The 21,399-nt window shown below is 48.1% G+C and overlaps 1 protein-coding gene and 1 long non-coding RNA gene across 5 annotated transcripts; one reads left to right on the forward strand and one right to left on the reverse strand.

The window, feature by feature from the left end:
- Positions 1–541: 541 nt before the first annotated feature.
- Positions 542–4,984, reverse strand: SP8 (Sp8 transcription factor). 3 transcript variants are annotated; one of them, XM_065051274.1, is made up of 3 exons: positions 4,778–4,984; positions 3,990–4,094; positions 542–3,672 (listed from the first exon to the last, which is right to left on the reverse strand). In XM_065051274.1, the coding sequence occupies exons 1-3, from the start codon at positions 4,796–4,798 to the stop codon at positions 2,194–2,196; spliced, it is 1,605 nt and encodes a 534-aa protein (XP_064907346.1). In that variant the 5' UTR covers positions 4,799–4,984; the 3' UTR covers positions 542–2,193. The 3 variants fall into 3 exon arrangements, with proteins under 3 accessions (XP_064907346.1, XP_064907347.1, XP_064907348.1); XM_065051275.1 differs by lacking the exon at positions 3,990–4,094 and having other exon boundaries at positions 4,778–4,983; XM_065051276.1 differs by lacking the exons at positions 3,990–4,094; positions 4,778–4,984 and adding an exon at positions 4,308–4,771.
- A 3,578-nt stretch (positions 4,985–8,562) lies between these two features.
- Positions 8,563–17,177, forward strand: LOC110365083 (uncharacterized). 2 transcript variants are annotated; one of them, XR_010470072.1, is made up of 5 exons: positions 8,563–8,700; positions 12,965–13,046; positions 13,593–13,694; positions 13,830–13,930; positions 16,534–17,177. It is a non-coding gene; the product is annotated as an uncharacterized LOC110365083 (long non-coding RNA). The 2 variants fall into 2 exon arrangements; XR_010470071.1 differs by having other exon boundaries at positions 13,830–17,177.
- Positions 17,178–21,399: the final 4,222 nt, after the last annotated feature.

Genomic DNA, 21,399 nt, shown 5'->3' on the forward strand with positions numbered 1-21,399 from the left:
TTCCTACCCCCGGGACCTGCAGAAGTTAGCGCTCACTACGGCAATTAGCATCGCCCACAGCCACAAACATGTCACGTGAAGATAAAAGCGGAGGACCACTTTTTATTTGATCTTTTAAAGCAATAATGACTCTTAGCGTTTCAACATTAAATGCATCTGGTGTGATGGCAAAAATAAAGTTCAAGGAGTAGGTATATGCAAAGCAACCCTTCATACACAGTCCGTTTTGCGAGAGGCACCGTATCGTTAGTTTGATAAAAATATTAAAAAAAAAAAAACAACCCACACGTGTTCCTGCCTTTCCTTTAGTTTCCTCTACTAGTGCATTATAAAGGGCACGAAGCAGACTGACAACTTTTTCGGTTTAATGCCTCAAAGCAGCTCCTATTAGGTGCCACAATTTACAACGGAATTGAGTTCGTTGTATTTTCCCTTTTCTCTGAAACCCTAGAGAACGACTCATGCCGTATGTGTTCAGGGTAAATAATTGTCCATAACGATGGGATTAAAAAGAAAAAAAACAACTGGCTGACCTAAGATAGAATGTTTTATCTGGAGTTTATTAATACCATTTAAAATATTACAGATAAAAATCAATTACATCTCATGCATTTAAAATGCAAATCTAAAATGTTCCAGCGAAGGGCTTTCCATTTCAATGTGAAATATCCAAATTATTTCAACATTACAATGAGACAATTAGTTTGCAGCGTTGCAAACTGCTAATGTAGTGTCAGGAATGTTTATTAACATTTATCAATATTATTTTCAGGAAATACACATAGGCCAACGCTAGTTCAGCTTCACTTGGACAGTTTATTTAATACATGGGTCGTGGCGAACCCACTTTATGAAATATAGGAGAACTCTCACTGTAACTATACCTGAACTGCCAGCAAATGCAAATAAGTACATGCTCCATTAAATTAAATGTCATTCAACATTTATCAACTATTGTTTGCTTAATTACAGTTGTATGCCTATCTAAATTAATATTCAAGCAAAAGCTATATCGTGAAGTGCGATTTGATGTACTCTTCAAGGAACGAGTCCAGAAAAAGAATGTAGTAAACCAGGACTGCAACATTAACGCTTTCTAGTGACAGGAAAAGAAATTTAATTAAAATAAAATAAAATAAAAGGCAAATAATAAAAAAAAAAAAGCGCTCAAGTGTACTTCAATATATTTTCAAATATTTACTGGAAGTAATTTACAAGAAAAATACTATACAAAATCGTCTCCTGGACAACTGCACCTCACACCGATACAGTGGTGGAGTTATATTTAATTGTTAGCTAATCTAGAACGATTCCCGGTTGTACAAACCTATAGTTTCAGACGTATTTTACAAATATTTTATTTTATTATCCCGAACCGCCTCCCTTTTTGGCATTGGAACTACAGCTTCGCTTGAAACCCACGGTGCTTCTTCATTTGTTTGGAGATAAAAAAAATACGACTTTTGACCTAATTATTTCAGCGTATTTCGCGATTCCTATTCAAACGGGAATTATACAAATGCGTTCGCAAACGAAATGAAATTTGGACTCTGGAAGTTAACGATTAGTTAAAATTAAAAAAAAAAAAAAAAAAAGGCGCAGGGTGGGGAGAGGAGGGGAAGCACACGGCCGCTCCGGTCCTGGGGAGCAGAAGGGGGCTTTGAGTAGTTAACGAGGGGAGGGCGGTTCTGAGTCCCAGCTCCATTGGGAAAACGACCGCGGCTAGCGGGCGCTGCCGTCGGAGCTCCCCGCCGCGGGGCGGCCCCGGCCCACCCGCCCGCCGCTCCCGGAGCTCTGCTGCTGTACCGGCGCTAGCGGCGGCGGGAGGCGGTGCGAGCCGGTTTCCAGCTGGAAAGAGACAGCGGACGTGTTTTCTTCCACTCTAAAGACAACCCGAGGGGGGGGCCTCAAGGCGAAGCGCAGGGGAGGTGGGAGTTGACCCACAGGGGGCCGTGGCCCTCCGCCCCTTCCCGAGTCGCTCCCCTGCCCCCGTCGCTGGCCTTGCGCCGCCCGGCAGTACCGCTCTCCCCGTGCGAGGCTCCGGGCGGGCAGCGGGACGGCCGACGGGGCTACCCGCGGTCCCTGCGGAACCGCGCCGGCTACTCACGTGTCCGCGTCCCCGCCGCAGGGCTGCGCGCCCGTGGGGGCGGCGGTCGGGGGCGGGGGGGCGCAGAGGCCCAGAACCTCCGGCCGTCACTCCAGGCCGTTGCGGTGGCCGGGCTCGGGGGGCGGCAGCAGCTCCGGGGAGTGGCAGGGCGGGCTGCCGGCCGCGCTGTGCTCGCTGTCGGTGTCGCTGCCCTTCTTGCCGCCGGGGCCGCCGCCGCCGGGGCCGCCGCCACCGGGACCGCCGGCGCCGCCGGGACCGCTGTGGGTCTTGACGTGCTTGCTAAGGTGGTCGCTACGCATGAAGCGCTTGTTGCAGACGGGGCAGGCGAAGCGCTTCTCGCCCGTGTGGGTCCGCAGGTGCCGCTGCAGCTCGTCGGAGCGGGTGAAGCGCTTGCCGCAGAAGAGCCAGTTGCAGACGAAAGGTCTCTCGCCCGTGTGCCAGCGCAGGTGCGCCTTCAGGTGCGACGTCTTGCCGTACACCTTTCCGCAGCCGGGGATGTGGCAGCTGTGCAGCCCCTTGCGCCGCAGGCTGGCCCCCGCCGGCCCCAGCCGCTCGGCCTCCTGGCAGTTGGGGCAGTCGCAGGTGGCGCGGCCCGAGTAGCGGCGAGCTGAGGAGCGCGGCGAAGCGGCCAGTGGTGCGGTGGGGCCACCGCCCAGCATAGAGCCCCCGGCGCCGGCCAGCGGCGACGGGGCCGAGTCCGGATAGGAGCCGGGCAGCACCGGCTTAAATCCGTCCATGAGGTGCTGCCCGGCGGGGCTCAGGAGGTGCGAGGAGGCGCCGCTGCTGAAGGCCGAGTGGCCCAGGCCCGAGTAATCCGAGTTGTAGCCGCCAAGCGGCGAGTGGAGCGAGGTCTGGAGCCCGCCGGCCGCCGGGTGCAGAGAGCCGGGCAGCGCGGCCGCCCCGTTGGGGCTTTGCACGTCGATCCAGCCGGCACTCACGTCCCACCAGCTGGAGGCGCCCGCCGAACCCACCTCGCCGGCTCCCAGCCCCGGGTGCGAGGGCTTGAACCAGGACTCGTAGGGGTGCGCCATGCCCACCCGAGGATAGATGCCCTGCAGCCCCTCCACCGACGTGTGCACCTTGGAGATGAAGACGGGCTGGTGCGTCGTCGCCTCCTGCCCCGCCGCCCCTCCGCCGCCGCCTCCGCCACCGCCGCCACCGGCGCTGCCCGGGGCTTGGAAGACGGAGTAGTCGTTAGCGAAGGGTGAACTGGCAGCCGCCGCGCTGCTGGAGGTGAGGGAGAAGGCGCTGGAGCCCGGCGAGCCGCCGCAGCTAAACGAGTCCGAGACGAGAGCGGCCGCCGCCGCCGCCGCTGCTGCCGCCGCCGCTGCCGCCGAGGAGCCGTTGCGCGCTGCGCCCGCCACGCCGAAGCCAGGGAGGCCGGAGCCCACGGCGTTGCAGCTGCCCGCCGAGGATGAGGAGGAGGAGCGTTTCCAGGGGTGGAAGCCTTTTCCGAAGGAAGACGCGCTGTCCGAGAGGGCGGACGGCGAGGGGCTAGGACTGCCGATCTTGTTGCAGGTCGCGGCGAGCATGGCCAGCGGCGTGGAGCCTACCCGCGGTTCCTCCTGCGGGCACAGAGGAGAGAGGGCCACCCCGCCGGGGTCAGGGACGGAGCGGCCCCGCCGCCGCCCGCCGCCCGCTGCCCGCCGCCCGGCCCCGCTCTTCCGCCCGGCCCCGCTCCGCTCTGCTCCGCCGCCCGGCCCCGGGAGCGAAGTTTCGCGACTCCCGCAGGAGGATTCCTTCGCCGGAGCCGACACGGCGACTCTGTCTCCAAGCACCCTCCAGGGCTTTTTTCACCATCCAACCCTCCTCCCGCGGAGAAGCTCAGGAAGGGTTAAAAAAAGGGGGGGAAAAAGACAGAGTGAAAAGTTGCGTCTGATACCGTAGCTTTAAAAATGCCACCGACGCGGCGCCAGCTACGTTTCAGCCTGTTCGCTCTCCCCGGGACCCGGACGGCCCCCGATCCTCGGACCAGTAATGCTGTTTTCTTAAATACAGAACTTCAGGATTATCAATTTACTCATATGAAAAAAAAAAAAAAAAGAAAAAAAAAAGAAGAAGAAGAAAAAAAAGAAAGAAAAAAAAAAATAAAAAAGCACTTCCTTAAAAAAAAAGCCGCATATACGTATCAACGATAATTAAATATATATATAAACTTAACATATGTACATATATGTATGTATACACAAGTTCAACGTACCTGCTGGACACGGCGGGCTGTGTTATTTTAAAGGGAAATAAAAAGCCACAATCTGTTGCAAATTATAAATTGGACACGAACAACGATTGTGCTGGGATTGGGTTCTGGATTTTTTTTTTTTTTTCCTTCCAGCAGTCACACGTAAAGAAGAAAGGCCACTTCTCCGGGGGCACAGGAATAGCACAGCCCAGGCGCTGTAGGTTGTTTCTACAAATGCCCTTAAAACCTTTTCCTGCTCACTGAAAAGTGACTCTGCCCTCTTTCCCCCCTCTCGCTCTTTCTTTTCTGCTAAACTCACTTGTACTTAAGTCAAAAAAAAAAAAAAAAAAAAAAAAAAAAAGAAAGAAAGAAAAAAAACTGAATAGAGGAGACTGATAGCCCCAGTCAAGACAGGGGTTATTTTAACCCCCTCCAATCGACAATAAAAAGAAACTAATTAAACCAGCAAGAGAAAAAATCCTTAGACTCACCCCTAGAAGTGAAGTTGCCATCACACAAAAGTGCCCTCCTCTCAGAGGATCTTTTTTATATTGATAAATCAGAGGCAGTGTTTTTTTTAGAGGTGTGCAATACAATGATCAGTTCCGCCCATTCCACCACAATTGTAGCTCCCTCGCCGGCTTTGAAGTGCCGCTGAGCCGCCGCCAGCCAATCCCCGCTCCCGCCGCCTCGCTCGACGACGTGACTGCGTGAGGTCATCAGCGCCGTCGAGCCCCCGGAGAGAGGACAACCCCCGGAGAGGGGACAACCCCTGAGAGGGCTCGACGGCGCTGGTGACCTCACGCAGTCACGTCGTCGAGCAGCGCGGACCACGGTCCCAGTACCGGTCCGCAAGGGGCCCCGCCCCGGGTCGGGCTGCTTCGTCCCGGCCTCCTCTTTCCAGCCCGCCCCGCTCCCCTCCCCTCACCGTGCGCGTTATCTGGCAACAGGTTATTTTTTTTTCTTCGCGGAAAAATTTAGTCTTGTTTGGATATTTATCACCATCGCCTCATCGTTACTGTTATTATGGCAAGGACGGGAGAGTGAGGAAGCACCCAATTTCTCCGCGGGGACCCTCCACCCCGCTCCCCTCTGCTCTGTCCTCCCTCTCCCCGTTCTTTGGGTCCTTGTCGCAGCAAGGTGGGGGGGAAACTCTTCAGGCCACTGTTCTCCTCTCGGCCTCTGTTTTGGCCCGTTTCCGTGTTGTGGGGATATTGGCTGTAAATCATATCTATTGATTAAGGGGGTAACGTACATTATCATGCTTTGAAGTAAGAGTGGAGTAAATTAATGAACTGCTTGCTTTCTCTGAAGGCTGACGGTTACCATAAACATCGCGTTTCTCTCTGCGAGCTGCTCTGAATGATTTTAGCCTGTTGAGAAGGCGTGACAGGCCAGCCCAGAAGGAGGAAGGGGTGGGGGAAGGAGGGAACTCCGTTTAACAAATAAAAAAGAATTAACTTCATTGCTTTGGTCTCCTTCTATAATGATATTCATTTTACAGACCTAATTCACACTTGTTTAAATTTCGGGTTTAATTTAATCAATACTATCACCCGCGAAGGGGGGAAGAACATTTCCCGGAGATACTCCTTTGTATGAATGCTTATTAACTTTTTATCTCTACTTCCTTTATCTACTGGGGGTGGGGAGTGACTATTAAGACATAGATCAGAAAGCGTAAGAGCAAAACAAGCACCGAGAGCAATACATTTTAGAAGAACAGAAAATCGCATTTTGTGGTGTGCCAGGTTAGGTAAAGAGATCGACACGCATTCTTTCAGCCCCAGAAAGTCTGAGAGCCTTGGCCATCCACAGGGAAAAGAGAAGGCGTTAGTGATATATATACATATTTTTAGGAGAGTCTCAACGGGTGAGTCTTCTATTCGCATCCATATTTTGTCTACACTTGCCTGCCCAGAGGAAACGTGTACTTTCTTGATCTTTTTCGTGTTCGTTTGTTCCGATGCGTACGCTGGCTCTTTTGATTTGGGGCCGAAAGTCCTTAGTTTTCAGTTCTCTCTTTTCCTTTAGAAGCACCGCTTTGGAAAATACGAAAAACTCGTTGTTAAAAATAGTCACTAGAGTCTATACAGGGGAACTCAACAGAGAAGGAGAGAAAAAAAAAAAAAAAGAAAAAGAATACACCAGAACCAAATAGAAAACACAAAACTCCTGTCAGTGGCATCGTCCTGCTACTCTTATAGTTTCCCCGAGCCTGGAAAAGCAGCGGATTCTGGACTTTGAGAGCGATGAGCCGATCTTTTCCGAATTCACCACGGAATCATCTGTAACCTTCCCCCTTTGTACCCATTGCCTGCTGGGCAAAGGAAGCTTACAATTTTGTTTGCATTTGCGTTATTGACCACTGCACTTAAGGGTGTAGTACATTAACGTAATATACAGGTGGGTGCGGGGGGGGGGGTGTAGCAGAAAGAAGAGGTTTTCCCAACATTATTTTTTTTTTTCCAATTCTAAGTTTAATGTACGGAGTAGACGAATGTTCGTGCTGTTTCTTGAAAACCTGTGGGATCCACTTTCAATAAAGCTAAAATCTATTAGTATTCTGTATGCATCTGCAGCATAAATTTCATTTGAATTTCAAATTTAATAAACCAGGAGGTTTTTAATCATCCCTGGTTTTATTTGTTTGATATTAACATGCTTATTGACCGGGTCTGTTGACCAGTTTGATCATTACAGGACAGCAAAAAGTTAATTAAAACGACCACAGCTCCTTAATCATATCATCTGTCTCATCCATGTCGCTCCCTTTATTACAGGCTATGATGGATAGTCTCCCAGATTAATTTCTCTGTTTCTTCGATTTGGACAACAGCTTTTGGGACCTAATTTACATCCTGGGAACAACTTGCTCAAGTCTGCCTAACATCTTGTGTCTACAATATACATTAGCAATCTCGGAACTTCAGCCACAGGGATAGCTGTCGCTAACCTCACCGGGCGGGGGGAGGATTTTCCTCGGAGAAAACTCCGACCCACCGCGCTGCGGCCGGAGAGCAGACAGAGAGATGGATAGACCGCTCTTCCAGGGGTCCTAGTCTGTCCATAGACAGATCTACCGAGGTGGGGGGTGGTGAAGAGAAGTCTATGCTATTTGAAAAGGTATAGCTGGAAAGATTAAACTAACTGCTGACTACACCGTACGTTGGAATGTCAGTGCTAGCTAAGGAGCATGTTTCATGCCACTCTTGTGCCAATTTACGGGCACATAGGTTGGAATCTGACCCACTTCATGCCTTCCCGGCCCACGGGCTCCGCTCCGTCGCCTTGCAAGCCAAACCTTGGCTCCACTACACCCAGCGGTTCCCCGCTCCGCTCCCGTGGTCTGCACGGCGAAAAGCCGCTGGACGTGGCGGGGGACTTGCCCTCACCCTCCCCGGGCTCCGTGAGCTGGAAGCTGCTCCGTTCTCCTCCGGGTTTGCCCCACCGCGCCGCGCCCGTCGTCCCCGGGGAGGTGGGGGCCAGGAGGGGCCCCCTCCGCCCGCCACATTCACCTCGAAGCTGTCATCTGTAAGATTTATCGAGGGGTGACAACCAGCTCTCTAGGTGCAGGAGGGCTCAACTTAGACGGGGAAAGGAATAAGGGGAATAGCACGTAAATGAGCAAAACAGACACCAGTTAGAAAGGAGCGTGCGATGCCTGGCGGTCACTGAGCAAAGGGGGATAATTAATGTCGTTATTTAACCTCAGTTCGCACCTATTCATTGCAGCAATTTACCTGGCGAGTTTCTCGCACTGCCTCACTAGGTAACTTCGTTGACCGGGGTCTGGTAGCCGTGCACCCGGCGCAGCCCGGCGGCAGCAGCCAGTGCGGGTGCCTGCATCTATTGCTATGTAGGTTACTGGAGTTATTTCTTCCATCAGTTCAAACGTGTCTGTTCCAGGCACCTGTGAACCCTGCCGGACTCCCCATCCCGCCGCCCACCCCGTGTTTCCCCGCCCGGCCTGGCTGATCCTCCGCGCAGGCTGCGGCGAGATGCCTAGCAGAGCCCGGGCTCTTCTCTGAGCCGCTTCAGGGAGGGCACACGATGACCTGCCTGCTCGCAGCCGGCGGAGGGGGTTCACATCAACGTCCTCCAGCATTTATCTATCTATCTGGGCCTGTGTAAAAACAAAACAAACAAACAAACAAAAAGACAAGCTGTCTGCGCCTCTGAAAGGTCTCTGTAATTAGATTAGCCCTGGAAGACGCCGTGTGTTGTGTGCCTGGGGAGGAAGAGGCACCTTTACACCCACCCTGTTTACATTGCCAGTGTGCGCCCAGATTCGATCCGCATGTCCTCATTCTCCCCTTTATTTCCTGCCCTCCTCCCCTCCCTTTCCCCCCCGCTTCCCGCTCCTCCCTATATGTTATCGCTGTGCGGGCATCGGCGGTTCCTGGGCGGTCATGTAAGTACCGGCAGGCACCGGAGGGGAGAGCGAGCTCCCGGGCTGGGCAAAGCGCGGAGCCCCCGCCGCCGGCTGCAGAGCCGGGCTCTTCGGTCCTTCCTAGAAATAGATTTGTATAAACTGCTTTCTGTTTTTCCCATTATATATCACTTTCTCCCAGGCACCACTTAGAGTTAAAAACTAGTAAATTCTTCTCCTCAGCAGTATTGATTTCTTTTCATTCTGCTCCGTTAGGAGAGGAGGTAATGCTTCCAGATTACCCCGCGTCTCCTCCAGACGGTTGACAATTGCAATCGCAGGTTTCGGGAAGATAAATGTTACTTTGGGAATTGTGTTTAATTACAAATAATCTAGGAGCTGCTCTGGGTCCGATGGTTTAACCACACATGTGTTCAAATCATTGTACAAGCTTTACAAACGGGTGACAACATATAGAAAATGTTTGAATAACCGGTGTACAAGACAGGACGTTGCCATTAGCCTGCCTGAAGCTGGGTCATGGCCCGAAGTACGTGCTGTTTATGTATAAATATACAAATATATATATACATTTGCGCGTGTATATATATGTGCGCGTATATAAATGTGTGGGTGTGAGACACTTGCATGTACAAATCCTACAGCACCCAAAATCTTAATCTGCAGAGAACACAGAGGAAAAGGAAAGCTTTCCACGCATGTATGTATATACTTATTTATTTCTTTGTTCTGCCAGCTGCACAAAACTGTCCACCTGGGGGGAAAAAAAAAAAAAAAATCTTTGCTTGCTGCCGTTTGTTAAGTGGAAGATCCCCTGGTTCTCCGGAAAAGATGAACCTCCGGAGGACTGAGCCGGGAAGGCTTTGCCGACGTCGGTTTGCACGCTCGGCGAGACCGCAGCCTTCTTTTGAATGCAGAACTCCTGCGTTCTGATTTGAGAGACCCTAATATTGATATATTTACTGTTCCGCTCACAATGTAGCTGCCACCTTTCCCTGTCGTTATTTGCCTATATGGCAGAGCAATTAGGTCGCCCCTCTCCAGCCTCCCCCCTCCCCCTTCAGCAGCAGCCTTATTATAATAACTTGATGGGAGAGGGAGGGAAGCAGGCGAGCAGTGGGAAGGAGGCAAGGTGGCGAACAGGTTATTCTCTTAACCCGACCTGGCCGCAGGAGTGAGATGAGCAACACTGAACAGATGTCCCCATTTAAGCCATTCTTTTCCCACATGCCTGCTGGACGCTGCCAGGGCGCAGGAAGCTTGCTGCAGACCTGGCCCATTCCCGGCCATTATGGCCAAGTTATTCTGGACCAGTGAGCACGAACAAAATGGGCTTCAGATCGCGTGCTTGAGAATAATTCGACTCCGAGCCCTGGAAGAGCCCCCTCCCCCCATTTTTTTAAGTGCTGGGGGGGGACAGGGACGTGTTTCAGCTCTGATCGCAGGAAGAACTTCTCAAAAGATCGTGAGCCCCTTCCCCCTCCCTCTCTTCGGCAAATATGGTATAATTTACAGAGCAACTTAATAATCCGAGGGGCACCGCAAAAGCCCTTCGCGTTGTAAACCGCTTCTAATTACCTGCCAGAGCAATTAGCTGACTATCACGAAGAAATTAGATCGCTCAATGTAGCATAAATAATGCGAATAATTTTGTAAGGAGAATGGAAAGCGAGACCTGGTGTTTCTTTATAAGGAAATAACACCTCGTACTGTACGAACCCTACATGAACACATATTAATGTCTAGGCATGCACAGAAATGAATCCGAACATGAACCCTCTGGCTTAGATTCAGCACTTGCTTCATTTACATATGCGGGGTGAAAGTCGGCTTCCAGGCGTTTAGATACAGAGCTCTTCCAGATCACAGTAATTAACACATAGCGACTTCAATAGGAAAACCTGTTTTCCAGATGATTTTTACAATGCGGCTTTATGTCTCATTTGGCAGTTTAAATAGCTGGAGTTGTTTTCTGGCTGCATCTCCACTATCATCTGTTGAGCATATTTTGCTTAGAACACTGACCAAAACTTCCGAGCTTTTTTTTTTTTTTTTTTTTTTTTTTAAATAAATTACTAATATACTGGCTCTGCCTAGAGATTTCGGGCGGTTTTTATTCTCATATGATTTAATTCTTCGAGAAGATTTTACGAAATCACCCTGGAAGTTTACGCTATTGAACAATTATATATATATTTTTTTTTTCTTGCTGTATTTCACCTTGACGAATCGAAAGCTTTTGCACCATTCTCACTGGTCGAGTATTTTTTCTCCAGAGGAAAATGCTGTTTTCCAAATTAAAATTTACGGGTAATAGACAGTCTGCAGGGATTTAAACGTGCATATATAAGCCCCTAAATTTAGTCTATTAAATAACAATCTTTGTGAGATACTTCTTCGTGCTGCTGGATCTACATCTGAGGAACTGAGGAAGGAGATTATGCCCACAAACGGCAATCCCATCGTGTATTGAAAGTGCCTTTACAGCTGAATTCAGCTCAAGCGGATTGAGTTTGTTTCTGTCGTGTTCCCCCTTCCACCCCCCGTATTCATAAAACTGCTAGTCAGAAAGCTACACGTGAAGGTGCCAGACCGCAGTGAAACTCATGCCACTCCAACTACAGCTACTTACTGCTTCGGAAGCACTTTGGGATTTACCAGAACGCGTTAGGAGTGCTCCGGGCTGTGGATAAACAGTACTCTTAGGTTTATCTCTGATAAATGGAAGCAGCGGTGTATACTGTCATTCTTTTTAAAGCATCTTTGAAGGGAGGGAAAGCTGAGTATCTGATCGAATCTTTCATAACCTTTCAGAGATCCCTTTCCTACTGCTCCTATGCTAACGCAACTGCTACGACCTGGCTTGTCGGACACCCTTTTCCCCAAGTTGTCTCCGCAGAAATTTGCAATTACATCTGAATATGGTTCCTTAGCTTCTCCAGGACGGAGCGGGACTGCTCAGCTGTTCCGCAGCTCCCACGTAGCACACACTGAATTGTACGGCGTGTTTAACGATTCTTGCTCGTCGGCTAATTAGAGACGGCTTTGAAGCTCCATTACCGGCAGCAAAATTATTGCGGTCAGTTTAGGCCAAATTCTGCAGTCCTTAATGGAGCGAAACTCCCATTGAAGTCAATGGGGTAGAAGTCAATGGGCGTTGTGCTCTATTAAGGAGCACAGAATATGCCCCTTTGTGATTTAGAGATTAAAAATCGGTAACGGTAAGATGTGCGTTTCAGACGGCCACACTCTGGGGGCGGGATCTCATCCGCCGCACGGGAAGGGCCCGATCCTTCTCCCACTCCGCGGGTTGAACCCCGGACTGCCCGGGGGCGATGCCGAGGGCAGGATCGGTGCCGGGGCGTTATTAATCATCAGCCGGGGCCAGACAAAAGGACTTTTCCGGCGGTTCTGAAAGAAGCCAAAAACCTTCAGTCTCCCGCGGGCTCCAGTCCCCCGGGGCCAGCGGAACTGTCAGCGCTGTGAGAGGAATTTGTCCATCCCGCTGCCCGGAGCCCATCCCCAATCTCTCGGCACGGTGGGGGCGTCCCGGGCACGCCCCCCCCCCCACCCCCCGCCCTCCCCGAGTGCCCCATCCCTTCACTCCCCGTGGTGATACACCCAGCCACGGACCAAAGAGGCTCGGTTTCCGAGCGGGCCTTTGGTTGCAGACATTCCTGCGTAAGTACACAGCAACCAGCCCCTCGGGAGCCCACATGCAGTACATCATTCGGGTACCAGAGCGGGGCTTGGGAAGTCCTGTTCCTAACCATGACCACCCAGTACTAGCAATGTGATTGAGTAGTCAGATTCAGAGAGTGGGTTCCAGGTGATGTTTTGGGCTAACCCTTGATCTCTGAAATGGGGTTTGATTGCGCCTTGTAAAATATTACCTTATTATAGGCGCGAAATCGCACTGAAAAGGCATGAGGAAAGTTATTTTTACAAAACTGAAGGAAATGCTGCAGGTTGCTTAGATAGGACTGTAGTTCAATATTCTTTCTCTCTGGGGGGAGAATAAGAGTGTGTGTGGGGGTGGTGATACAAGGATATTCCTTTCTTCTTTTTCCTGCCCTCGTGGAAAGTAAAAGTCTTCAGGAAAACTTCGCAGCGTTTTTCCCAGAGCGTGGAGGGGCACACACAGCTGATCCTCTAGGAAGCTGTGCACAATTAAGACTCATTTTCTTTCTGCTGGAACAATTAATTGTACAAATGAAAGGTCAGGCACGTGTTTTTTCTATGTTTATCAACCATAATAATGAGCCCCTTCTATTTTTTCCCTCAGTGCGTTATACTGCAATATGGTGCTGCCGCAGCGCCGTCTCTCTGGGTAAACCTCTTCAAAGGCGATCCAGAGAAGCCGAGCGGTACGTAGATGTATTTTAAAAGGACGCGACAATAGCCGAAGCCAACACAGATGCGAGGTGTGACAAGTAAGGGCTTTTTCAGTCTCCTCGTTCCCACAGACCGGTAAAGGAAAGGTACCTTCTCCCCTGCAGCGCTCCCTGGGTGCCGCCGACCGGGGCGGGCTGTGCCCAGGGCGCCCGATCCGGCCGCCCGGAGTTTCTTTGTGCCTTGTGGTCTGTGTTACTCCTGTACAGGGCGGGACGGATCCTGCCTCCCCTGCCTGGGGATCCAGGCCACCTTAGCAAATTCTCCCCGTTTGCCTCCATGGCATAAATCGGGTTACTCCCGAAGAGATAGACTAGTGACACCTCCTTATCCATGACAGGATTTTCTTTCCATCGGAGAAGACTTCTGCTCGCATCTTCAAAAATAAACCCTGTGCCCGCCAATTCATAAAGAAACAAGAGGCTAAGGTTTTTCATGCCAGCTTGCTATAGTGTGCCTTCATTGGACTACATCTAGTACTTGTGTAATAGAAGTATGATATTCAATATTTTCATCAACAGGTTCACTTTCTTCGTTGTTACTTGGGCAACAGGCGAATCACGACTGGGACTATGCTTGGGGGGAACATAGCTAGTGTTGACAACGTAGTTTCCTCCCAGAAGGTATGTTACCCTGCATGCAACTGTCCAGCATGTTCACCCTCTGTGATGTTCACCCTCTGATGTTCACCTCAGACTCAATCTGCTCACACACACAGTAGATATATTTTTCACTGATTTTACCCTTGCTGAACACAGGCATCTCTGCACTCCTGACACACGTGAACTGATGGAGGAGAACAATCTTACTGGGAACTAGAAGGAAATTTCAGGAGCCATGCAATGAGCAGAAGAAGATCGTGAGTTTTCACGTTGAAGTAGTCTAATGTGTGCCTGTCGAGGTGACTGTCCATTTTATTTTCTTTTTTTAAGTCGTGTTGGGCTGAAATGCTCAGAAAATTTCTCAGAAAGGTCAGCTTCCACTAGGACTGAAAACATGGTTTGTGCAGGAATCACTGCCCTATGTCTTGCAACATCTGTCAAGAGGGTGCCCTGTATAACTGGCAATTGTGGACAGGCAGGTTTGTTTTAAAATAGCAGGAAGCTCTGAATGACTCAAACTGACCCTTGGATCCAGCATTTCTGCCATGACTAACCAGAGAAAAACATTGGTCTGGAAATGAAGTGGAAGAGCTATGCTGGACAAGGGGTTCAGTGCAGCCCCTTGAAATGGCCAAAGTGGTGACAGCAGTGGAGTCCAGGATCCCAGCTCCAAAGTAAGCACGTATGCTGACACTGAGCACTTAGGCCTGCACAAGAAGTGGCCAATGCCATTGCTCCCGGTATGTTTAGCCAATTGTCCAACAACTGATTCGTACAAGAGCCACAAGATAAAAGGACAGAGCAACTCTCAGCAGGACAGACATGTCTGGTAGTAAAATTCGTCACTCCTCTGAAAGGCCACTCACTATGTGCTGATGGAAAATTGCTCTTCAAACACAGAGCAAGTCTGAGCTGAAGTTTACTGTAGTTGTCTGTTCACAGGAAGGGGGGAAATGAAATAAGTACAGGCTTTTGGCACAGTGGGAGAGACGGTTGTCCCTGGGCTGGAAGTAACACGGAGGTAAACACTTGGGATAAACTGAAGATGGCCAGGTCAAAGTGTGTCAAGAAGAAACACCCTTACACCTGTCAGGAGTCCTGAGTTCAGGCAGATGCCTGGATTTCCCTGGCAGACCACGACTGTGACCTCTGCCCAATGCACAGCCTCCTGCTCCAGTCACACCAACCCACACGCAGCCTAAATGCACCTGTATGTAAGGAGCCAACACACCCATATGTACCGACGGAACACACCCACACAACCAACTCCTCCACAGCAACCTGTTGCCTGAGCCCCTCATGCCTTCGCTCTCCGGGAGGGACACGAGGGCACCTCCGAGCCCGTAGGCACACAGACCCCAGCGCACTGCCCCGTACACACACGTACACAGACACACACACACACACATACACACTCACACACCCCCAGCCGAGACCCTCCCCAGCAATCACCCTCGCCCTCCGCGCTGACAGCCTGGGAGAGAGCCGCACAAAAGGCGCGGGCGGGCGGGCGCGGAGCGGCCCATCCTGCCCGGCCCCCCTCCGCCCCCCGTTCCCACCCCTCCGCCCCCCGTTCCCACCCCTCCGCCCTCTCCCGCCCCGCTCCGCCCTCTCGGCGGGAGTGGCGGCCCCACAGGCGGTCGCGCAGGGGGGCCGGGATCGGCCCCGCCGCCGCCGCCGCCAGCCCGAGCGGAGCGCCGCGCCTTCCTGCCGCGCTCCGAGCGCCGCCGCTTGCCTAGCGGCAGGTGGGGGCGGTTGTAACGGGCGGCGGGGCGGTAGGGCGGGCGGGGTGAGGGCCCCGGCCCGCCCCGCCCCGCGCACACGCGGCCCTACCCGGGCGGGACGGCGGCTCACCCGGTGCGGGGAGGGCGGGGATGTTGCCGCCGGGCGCTGCCGTCCCGTCTTCCCCGGTGTTCTCTGGCCGCCCTGGGCGCTGCTTGTGTGGAACTGTGCGGGCTTCCTCCTGGCCCGGGTGGCGTTGCCGGGCTGGAAGTTGGGAGAGTTTCTAACCAACCAACCCAAATCTAAATTTTTTTCAGAATAATGCAAGCAAAGTTTATGTAGATCGATACAATGCATCACGTGCTTTCCCATGCTCGGGTCTGAATATGAAGGGCCCAGTGTGACGATCGTTAATTAGAAGGAATTTGCAGTTTTAGTGATTGGTAAATGTTTGTAATCTGACCGTAATTTGCCTGTATGCTGACTCTGTATTTTTCAGTTACTGCCTTTCAAAACTGACTTTCTCATTCTATGGGATAAACTATTTTTTCCTTGAGTGTTCTGGGCTAGGGAAAAATTGAATAGGACTGTAAAGAACTACCCTTGAAATGTCAGTCTGTATCATGCTATATTTAAAGTAGATAAAAGAGAAATTGACTAGCTAAATGGATTTTTCTGAAATGGTTAAAGTTCATTCATTGGTAAATTAGAAATCTGTTTACACTGGAAAAAGGTCACCCACCAGGCAAAAAGCTTGAAATTACTTTTAAAATTATTTTTTTTTAATATATATAGGATGTAGTCTGTGCTTTATATATGATAGCTATAAGTATTATTTAGACCCCACACAAAACTTGGGGACAGCTTGGAGTATGAATTTATGAACCTGGTATGTTCAGTACTAAAAACATTTCATTCTATGTGGAAAACTGACATTAAGTCTATGAAACTTTTTTTTTTTTTTTGAATTACTGTTTCCACAGAATCATTCAACAGATAACATCATGTTAGTAGTTATTAATTTATTCATCTACTTTCTGCTATGCTAGGAATACTGCCTTCAACTGTTAAAGAAGCAGCTGGCTTTTTTATACAAATAAACTAGGCTCAGAGACTGTCAATCTTCTTTGTTTGACAGAGAGGAGTTCCCGCCTGCACTGAAAGAATAGCTCAACATCTGTCATTCCATTCTCTGTGATGGCCCAAAATCAGGAACACTACAGCTGTCCTGGTCCTTTCAGATATCTCTGGGATAGAGAGTTAGGAGGACTGAGTATTTGGTCAGCATGTTCGTCATGGATTAAGCAACTCTCTACAAGCCCTTGCATGTAATTGTATTGTTTTCTCACTGTTTGAATAGTAGAATTTGCAGTTTAAAATGTCTTTGGAATTCAGATTCTACTATTTTTTTTAATGTTTAATTAGTTTAATCTGAACCTGCATTTGTTATTAAGACACATTTGAATTGAAACTAAAGTGGTTAGCAATAAATCGTGCCTATGCATGTGGTACGTGGACATGTAAATTGCAGGTGTATACATAAGCATAAAGCAAAAAAAAATATATTTTTACAGGTTGGGAATTACACTACAACTGCTGAGTGCTGGATGAAGATGAAAACAAGTGATGTAAATTAACTTATTCCTTGCAAGCTCAAAAATGGCATCTTTTGAAATATGTCCATATGGAGCACAGGAGAGAGGAAATGGGAAGGGCAAGAGGAGAAGGGGATGGAAGAGGCTGGGAATAATATGTTACCATGTAAAATAAATGTTTAACCAATAACTTCATTAGTTCTTTGGTTTAATATCCAGCAAATTAATCAAAAGCAAAAAACCCAGAATAGCAATTCAAGTCATTTATTGAATTAATTATACTATCTTCTTCCAATAGCAGACAAACTAGTAGTCAGTAGTATGTTGTGTATTGCTTTTCTTATAATTGAGAGCTACTATAATAAACCTCAGAGTGCAAACCAGCGGCAATTGCTTTAGGCATATACCTCTGTAAGCTGCAATTTCAGCCTCATAGTGCCAAGATTTGGGGAAAGCATCATGAAATGCAAAGTGCTCAGAGGAATTTAGGCATTGTGAAACCCAGCTCTGCTGTTCAGGGGAACCCACAATCTGAAGTCAGGCCATCAGGCTGCCTGTCACACACACGGTGACAGTTAGGCTAGTGCTACATGGTGATTTTGATTTGGCTTATGTCCATGTTCCTGCTGGAAGAACAGCTCAGCAGCTCAGTCAGTCTGTTACCTCCTACTTAGCTTCAAGAGCTCTACTTACTATTTATCTGCTGACCTTAGGCATGAAGGAATGGCAGCAGAAAGGAGGCATTTTCTTGGTAAGGTTGGTCTTGATCCATTTAAGGTTTTCTAAGTAAAAATAAATAAATTATGTTTTCCACAGAAATGCCAGTCTAATCTCAGGGAATTTACTGTTAGCAAATGCTAGAACAATGAGACCTTACTGGACAATGTCAGACCATAGTTGGGGCAGACTTTAATATGTCTCTACCAGTTGCAAAAAAATCATATCCAAGCTTGCATAAAAAGACCAGATTAAAAATTGATATTGGTGCATACTATTTGTAGATAGAAGAACTGGCTTGGGTCCATAGTTGCTATCACAGAATTCAGAAGAAAAACAAAAACAAAGAACCCTCTAAAAAAAAATTACAAAAAAACCCCCAGAACTAGGAAAATCTTCACTGAAGAAGTGAATAATGAATGGTGATCTTTTCTTTGCCCTTCAACCTATCTGGGTGAGGAGCTGAAACAGTGCCTTCCATTTCCTCTGCTTCTTTCCACGTACATACCAAACTAATCTTTGCCCTGTGTAGTGTCATACTTGTCTCAGCTAGGCCTCCAGATTTTTGGAGACAGCGGTTGATTTGGTGCCGCCTCAAGTATATAAGTCTCTGCTCCTCTGTCTCTGTAATCTTGGAACCTGATACCCACAGCAGGAGGGAAGTTTTTAGTCAAAAGGACAGTGGCTTGGAGGAAGGAGAGGGACTCACTGGACTGCCCAAAGGTGAATATCTTCCTGTATGTGTGTTCTGGGGGAAGCAACATGTAACTGAATTAGTTATTGGCCCTTTCTTATTCCTCAGTTCTGTTAGCTCTTTTATTTATAAAGTAATCTAAGTCAACACTAGCCTGTAAATTTCATTTTCTGATAGAAATATCCCAGTAAGTCTTCTCCACATCACTGTGTATAGGTATTTCCCTGGACTTTGTAAGAGAAGGCAAACAATTTGTTGCCAATTCTGTACAGCCTTCTCATCAGAGGACACAAATTAAGTATTTTGCATTTTCCTTGTGATTTATGAGTTTGGGTTGTACACTTGTTTTAAGCTTTTGTGTGTGTGTGTGTGTGAAATTGTGCAGGATAGAATTTGGTTTTGTTGTACGCTGTTATATTAAGAGCCGAGAATCATGCAAGAGCGTTTTGTTCTGGGATTTGAAGCTTGGGAAAAACACCAAATATTGTGACACTCACAATAAAATTCCAAGAGTTATCAACATTGTAACTAGACTTGGGGATATTTTGGCTGAGTACCTCCCCAGGTCTTTTCAGGGAGGCAAATCCTGGAAGGTAATAAGCTTAGGAAGAGTTTAATGAGTACAGACACTGAATCAGCTCAGAGCACTTGTCCTTGTCTTATGAAAAGGAATCACACTTAAACTCCTTATGACATGTAGTTTGTGCTTTGGGTTGGCAAACTTCAAAGGTATGTTTTCATGGTTTGTTAAATTGTGTGAAATATGGAGAGACAAATTCACAGCCTTTAGAGAGCTGACCAAGATTGTCACTTTGTCAGCTTCCAGGAAAACGGTTGAAATAAGGAGCAACACTGCTATTGATTACATCAGGATCTGTTAAAATAATGTTCACATTTGCATCATGACAGTGTAAAAATTATACAGTTAATGTAACAAAGAAAATGGTTACCTTGATGTACATACAAGGATATAATATTGAAACACCTGATATTTGGGCAGCTGTCTCATATCAGTTCCTGGCTGAGATCACAGACTACATACACTGTGTTGTTGGACTCTTCAGCACTCATACTGTCCCACAGCAGGACAACTGGCCTACGGGGCTGTTCCAGTGGGTGTCTTCTTGCTGTCTTAGTGATCTTGCTGAGAATCTAACATACTGAAGACTGTAAAACTCACCCACTGGGTCACTCCAACCCTATTTCAGCCCATTTTTCTCTGCACTAAAATGCAGACAGGTAGTGAGTCTCTCTCTCCAGCCTGGTCCTTGCTCCCCCAAGTAATTTTGCTCTTTGAGTGAGCTGCCTCTGTCTCAGGTGAGTGAGATGTGATTGCCCCTGAGTTCTAGACTATGTTTGAGGGGTTTTTTGCACCATATAATTTAGCTAATGGTTAAATTTTAGTCTGAACAGCATGAAAATAGATCTGTTATGAAAAGCAGAGCCTTTGAATCCAGAGATTATTTGGGAATCTAGACCTCTTAAGGAAAAGAAAAAAAAAAAATACAGTTGAGTGCCAGTGTATTGTTAATCCTGAACTTTACGAAAAGAGTTTCTACATGAAATAGTGAACATAGATGGACCACCTTTGGGGACATGTGTCATGGGTGGTTGCACAGGTCATCACAACACAGGGTCACTATTCACACAACGTGATAATGTTGCAGTGTCATGCCTGTGCTGCCGATTCAGCTCCTTATCAACCCCTGGCTTGGAGCTTTGATAGCTGATGTGACAAACCATAAATAATGGAAGGTCAAACTGAGCAACATTGTTCACTCTGACCTTCTAATACTTCTGGCTTATTAGATCAGTCATTAGAGTTTCAACAGGCTGCTAAGAAGCAGAGTACAGTGGCTATAGCTGCCAAATCCTTGCCTATTCACAGATTGCCTCTCTGGCAGGTGTTAATTGCATCCCAGTGCAAAAGTTGTACATTCCTTAAAAGGAAAACGGATTACGAACTGGGGTGAAAAATCACCAAGTGAACACGGCTGGGTATAAAGAGAATCTATCATTAAAAAAACCCAAACCATTTACTCTCAAAAAAACCTACCAAACAAACAACAAGCTCATTGTTGTCAGGGTAATTTTCTCTCTCTCTTTAGATAGGCTTAAAAGAAGGGAGAGGAAAGATCACAAGGGGTATACTAGAAAGAGAAAGACACCACTAGTGTAATGCCCCTCAAGATTTGACTCAAGATTTTATAGCTGCAGTGCAAACCACTGCAGAATCTACTGACAGGATGTCATGTGCACTCCCGTGATGGGTTAATATGGAGCTTAGTAACTATCATTGCTGTTACCCCTACGTTATCTCGACTTGTAGAAGGTGATGTTGCGGATCACAAGATGCCATCTGTGTCAAAGATCCACCCTCAGCAACAGTGTGGTTCTACAGAGCAGAAATCCTGTTTAGCCAGGATATTAAAAAAAAAAAAAATAATAATAAAAAAGTGGAAGGTTAAAAAACCTATATACTAAAAATTAGGACACACAAAACTTTTGAGGTTGTGCATTCAGTTGAGAGACTAAAAAAGGACAGAATTACACTTTCCTTGCCAGCCTTAAATGTTCCCTTTCGTGTTATGAATCAATCTTAAAATACACAGTCACTCTTCTTTTTTATTTTTTCTTTTTTTCCTACAACATTCCCACTCATTCCATCATGGTCACAGGGAATTCTCGGGTAACAAGCAAGGGTGCTTTAACATAAAGGCTATCATCTGCTGGAATATCATGAAAAAGCGAGAAGCTGCCATAAATGAAACCAGAACAGGGAGAAAGCAGGCTCTGTCGGTGAAAACAGCTGAATGCTATGGTGGATAAAAGGATTCTCCTGGAACCATAATGCTAGAAGTTACCTCTTGTCTCTCCTGATTTTGTCCCTGTTGCAGTCTCAGGTTCCTCACAATTCAAGTGAATGTTTTGTATGTGGAATACACTTGTTACGTATTCCTTATTTTCTGAGTGCACGACTTCAGATACTCAGGACTGA

The sequence above is a fragment of the Columba livia genome, chromosome 2 (assembly GCF_036013475.1).
Source record: "Columba livia isolate bColLiv1 breed racing homer chromosome 2, bColLiv1.pat.W.v2, whole genome shotgun sequence".
Taxonomy (NCBI): Eukaryota; Metazoa; Chordata; class Aves; order Columbiformes; family Columbidae; genus Columba; species Columba livia.

What these genes read in the sequence shown, in the direction of transcription:
- SP8 (XM_065051274.1), bottom strand. Translation starts at nt 4,798, where the DNA reads ATGGCAACTTCACTTCTAGGG. An exon ending in TGGCAACTTCACTTCTAGGG is followed by an intron (nt 4,095 to 4,777) that starts GTGAGTCTAAGG and finishes TCTGTATTTAAG; the next exon opens with AAAACAGCATTACTGGTCCG. An exon ending in GTGGCATTTTTAAAGCTACG is followed by an intron (nt 3,673 to 3,989) that starts GTATCAGACGCA and finishes CTGTGCCCGCAG; the next exon opens with GAGGAACCGCGGGTAGGCTC.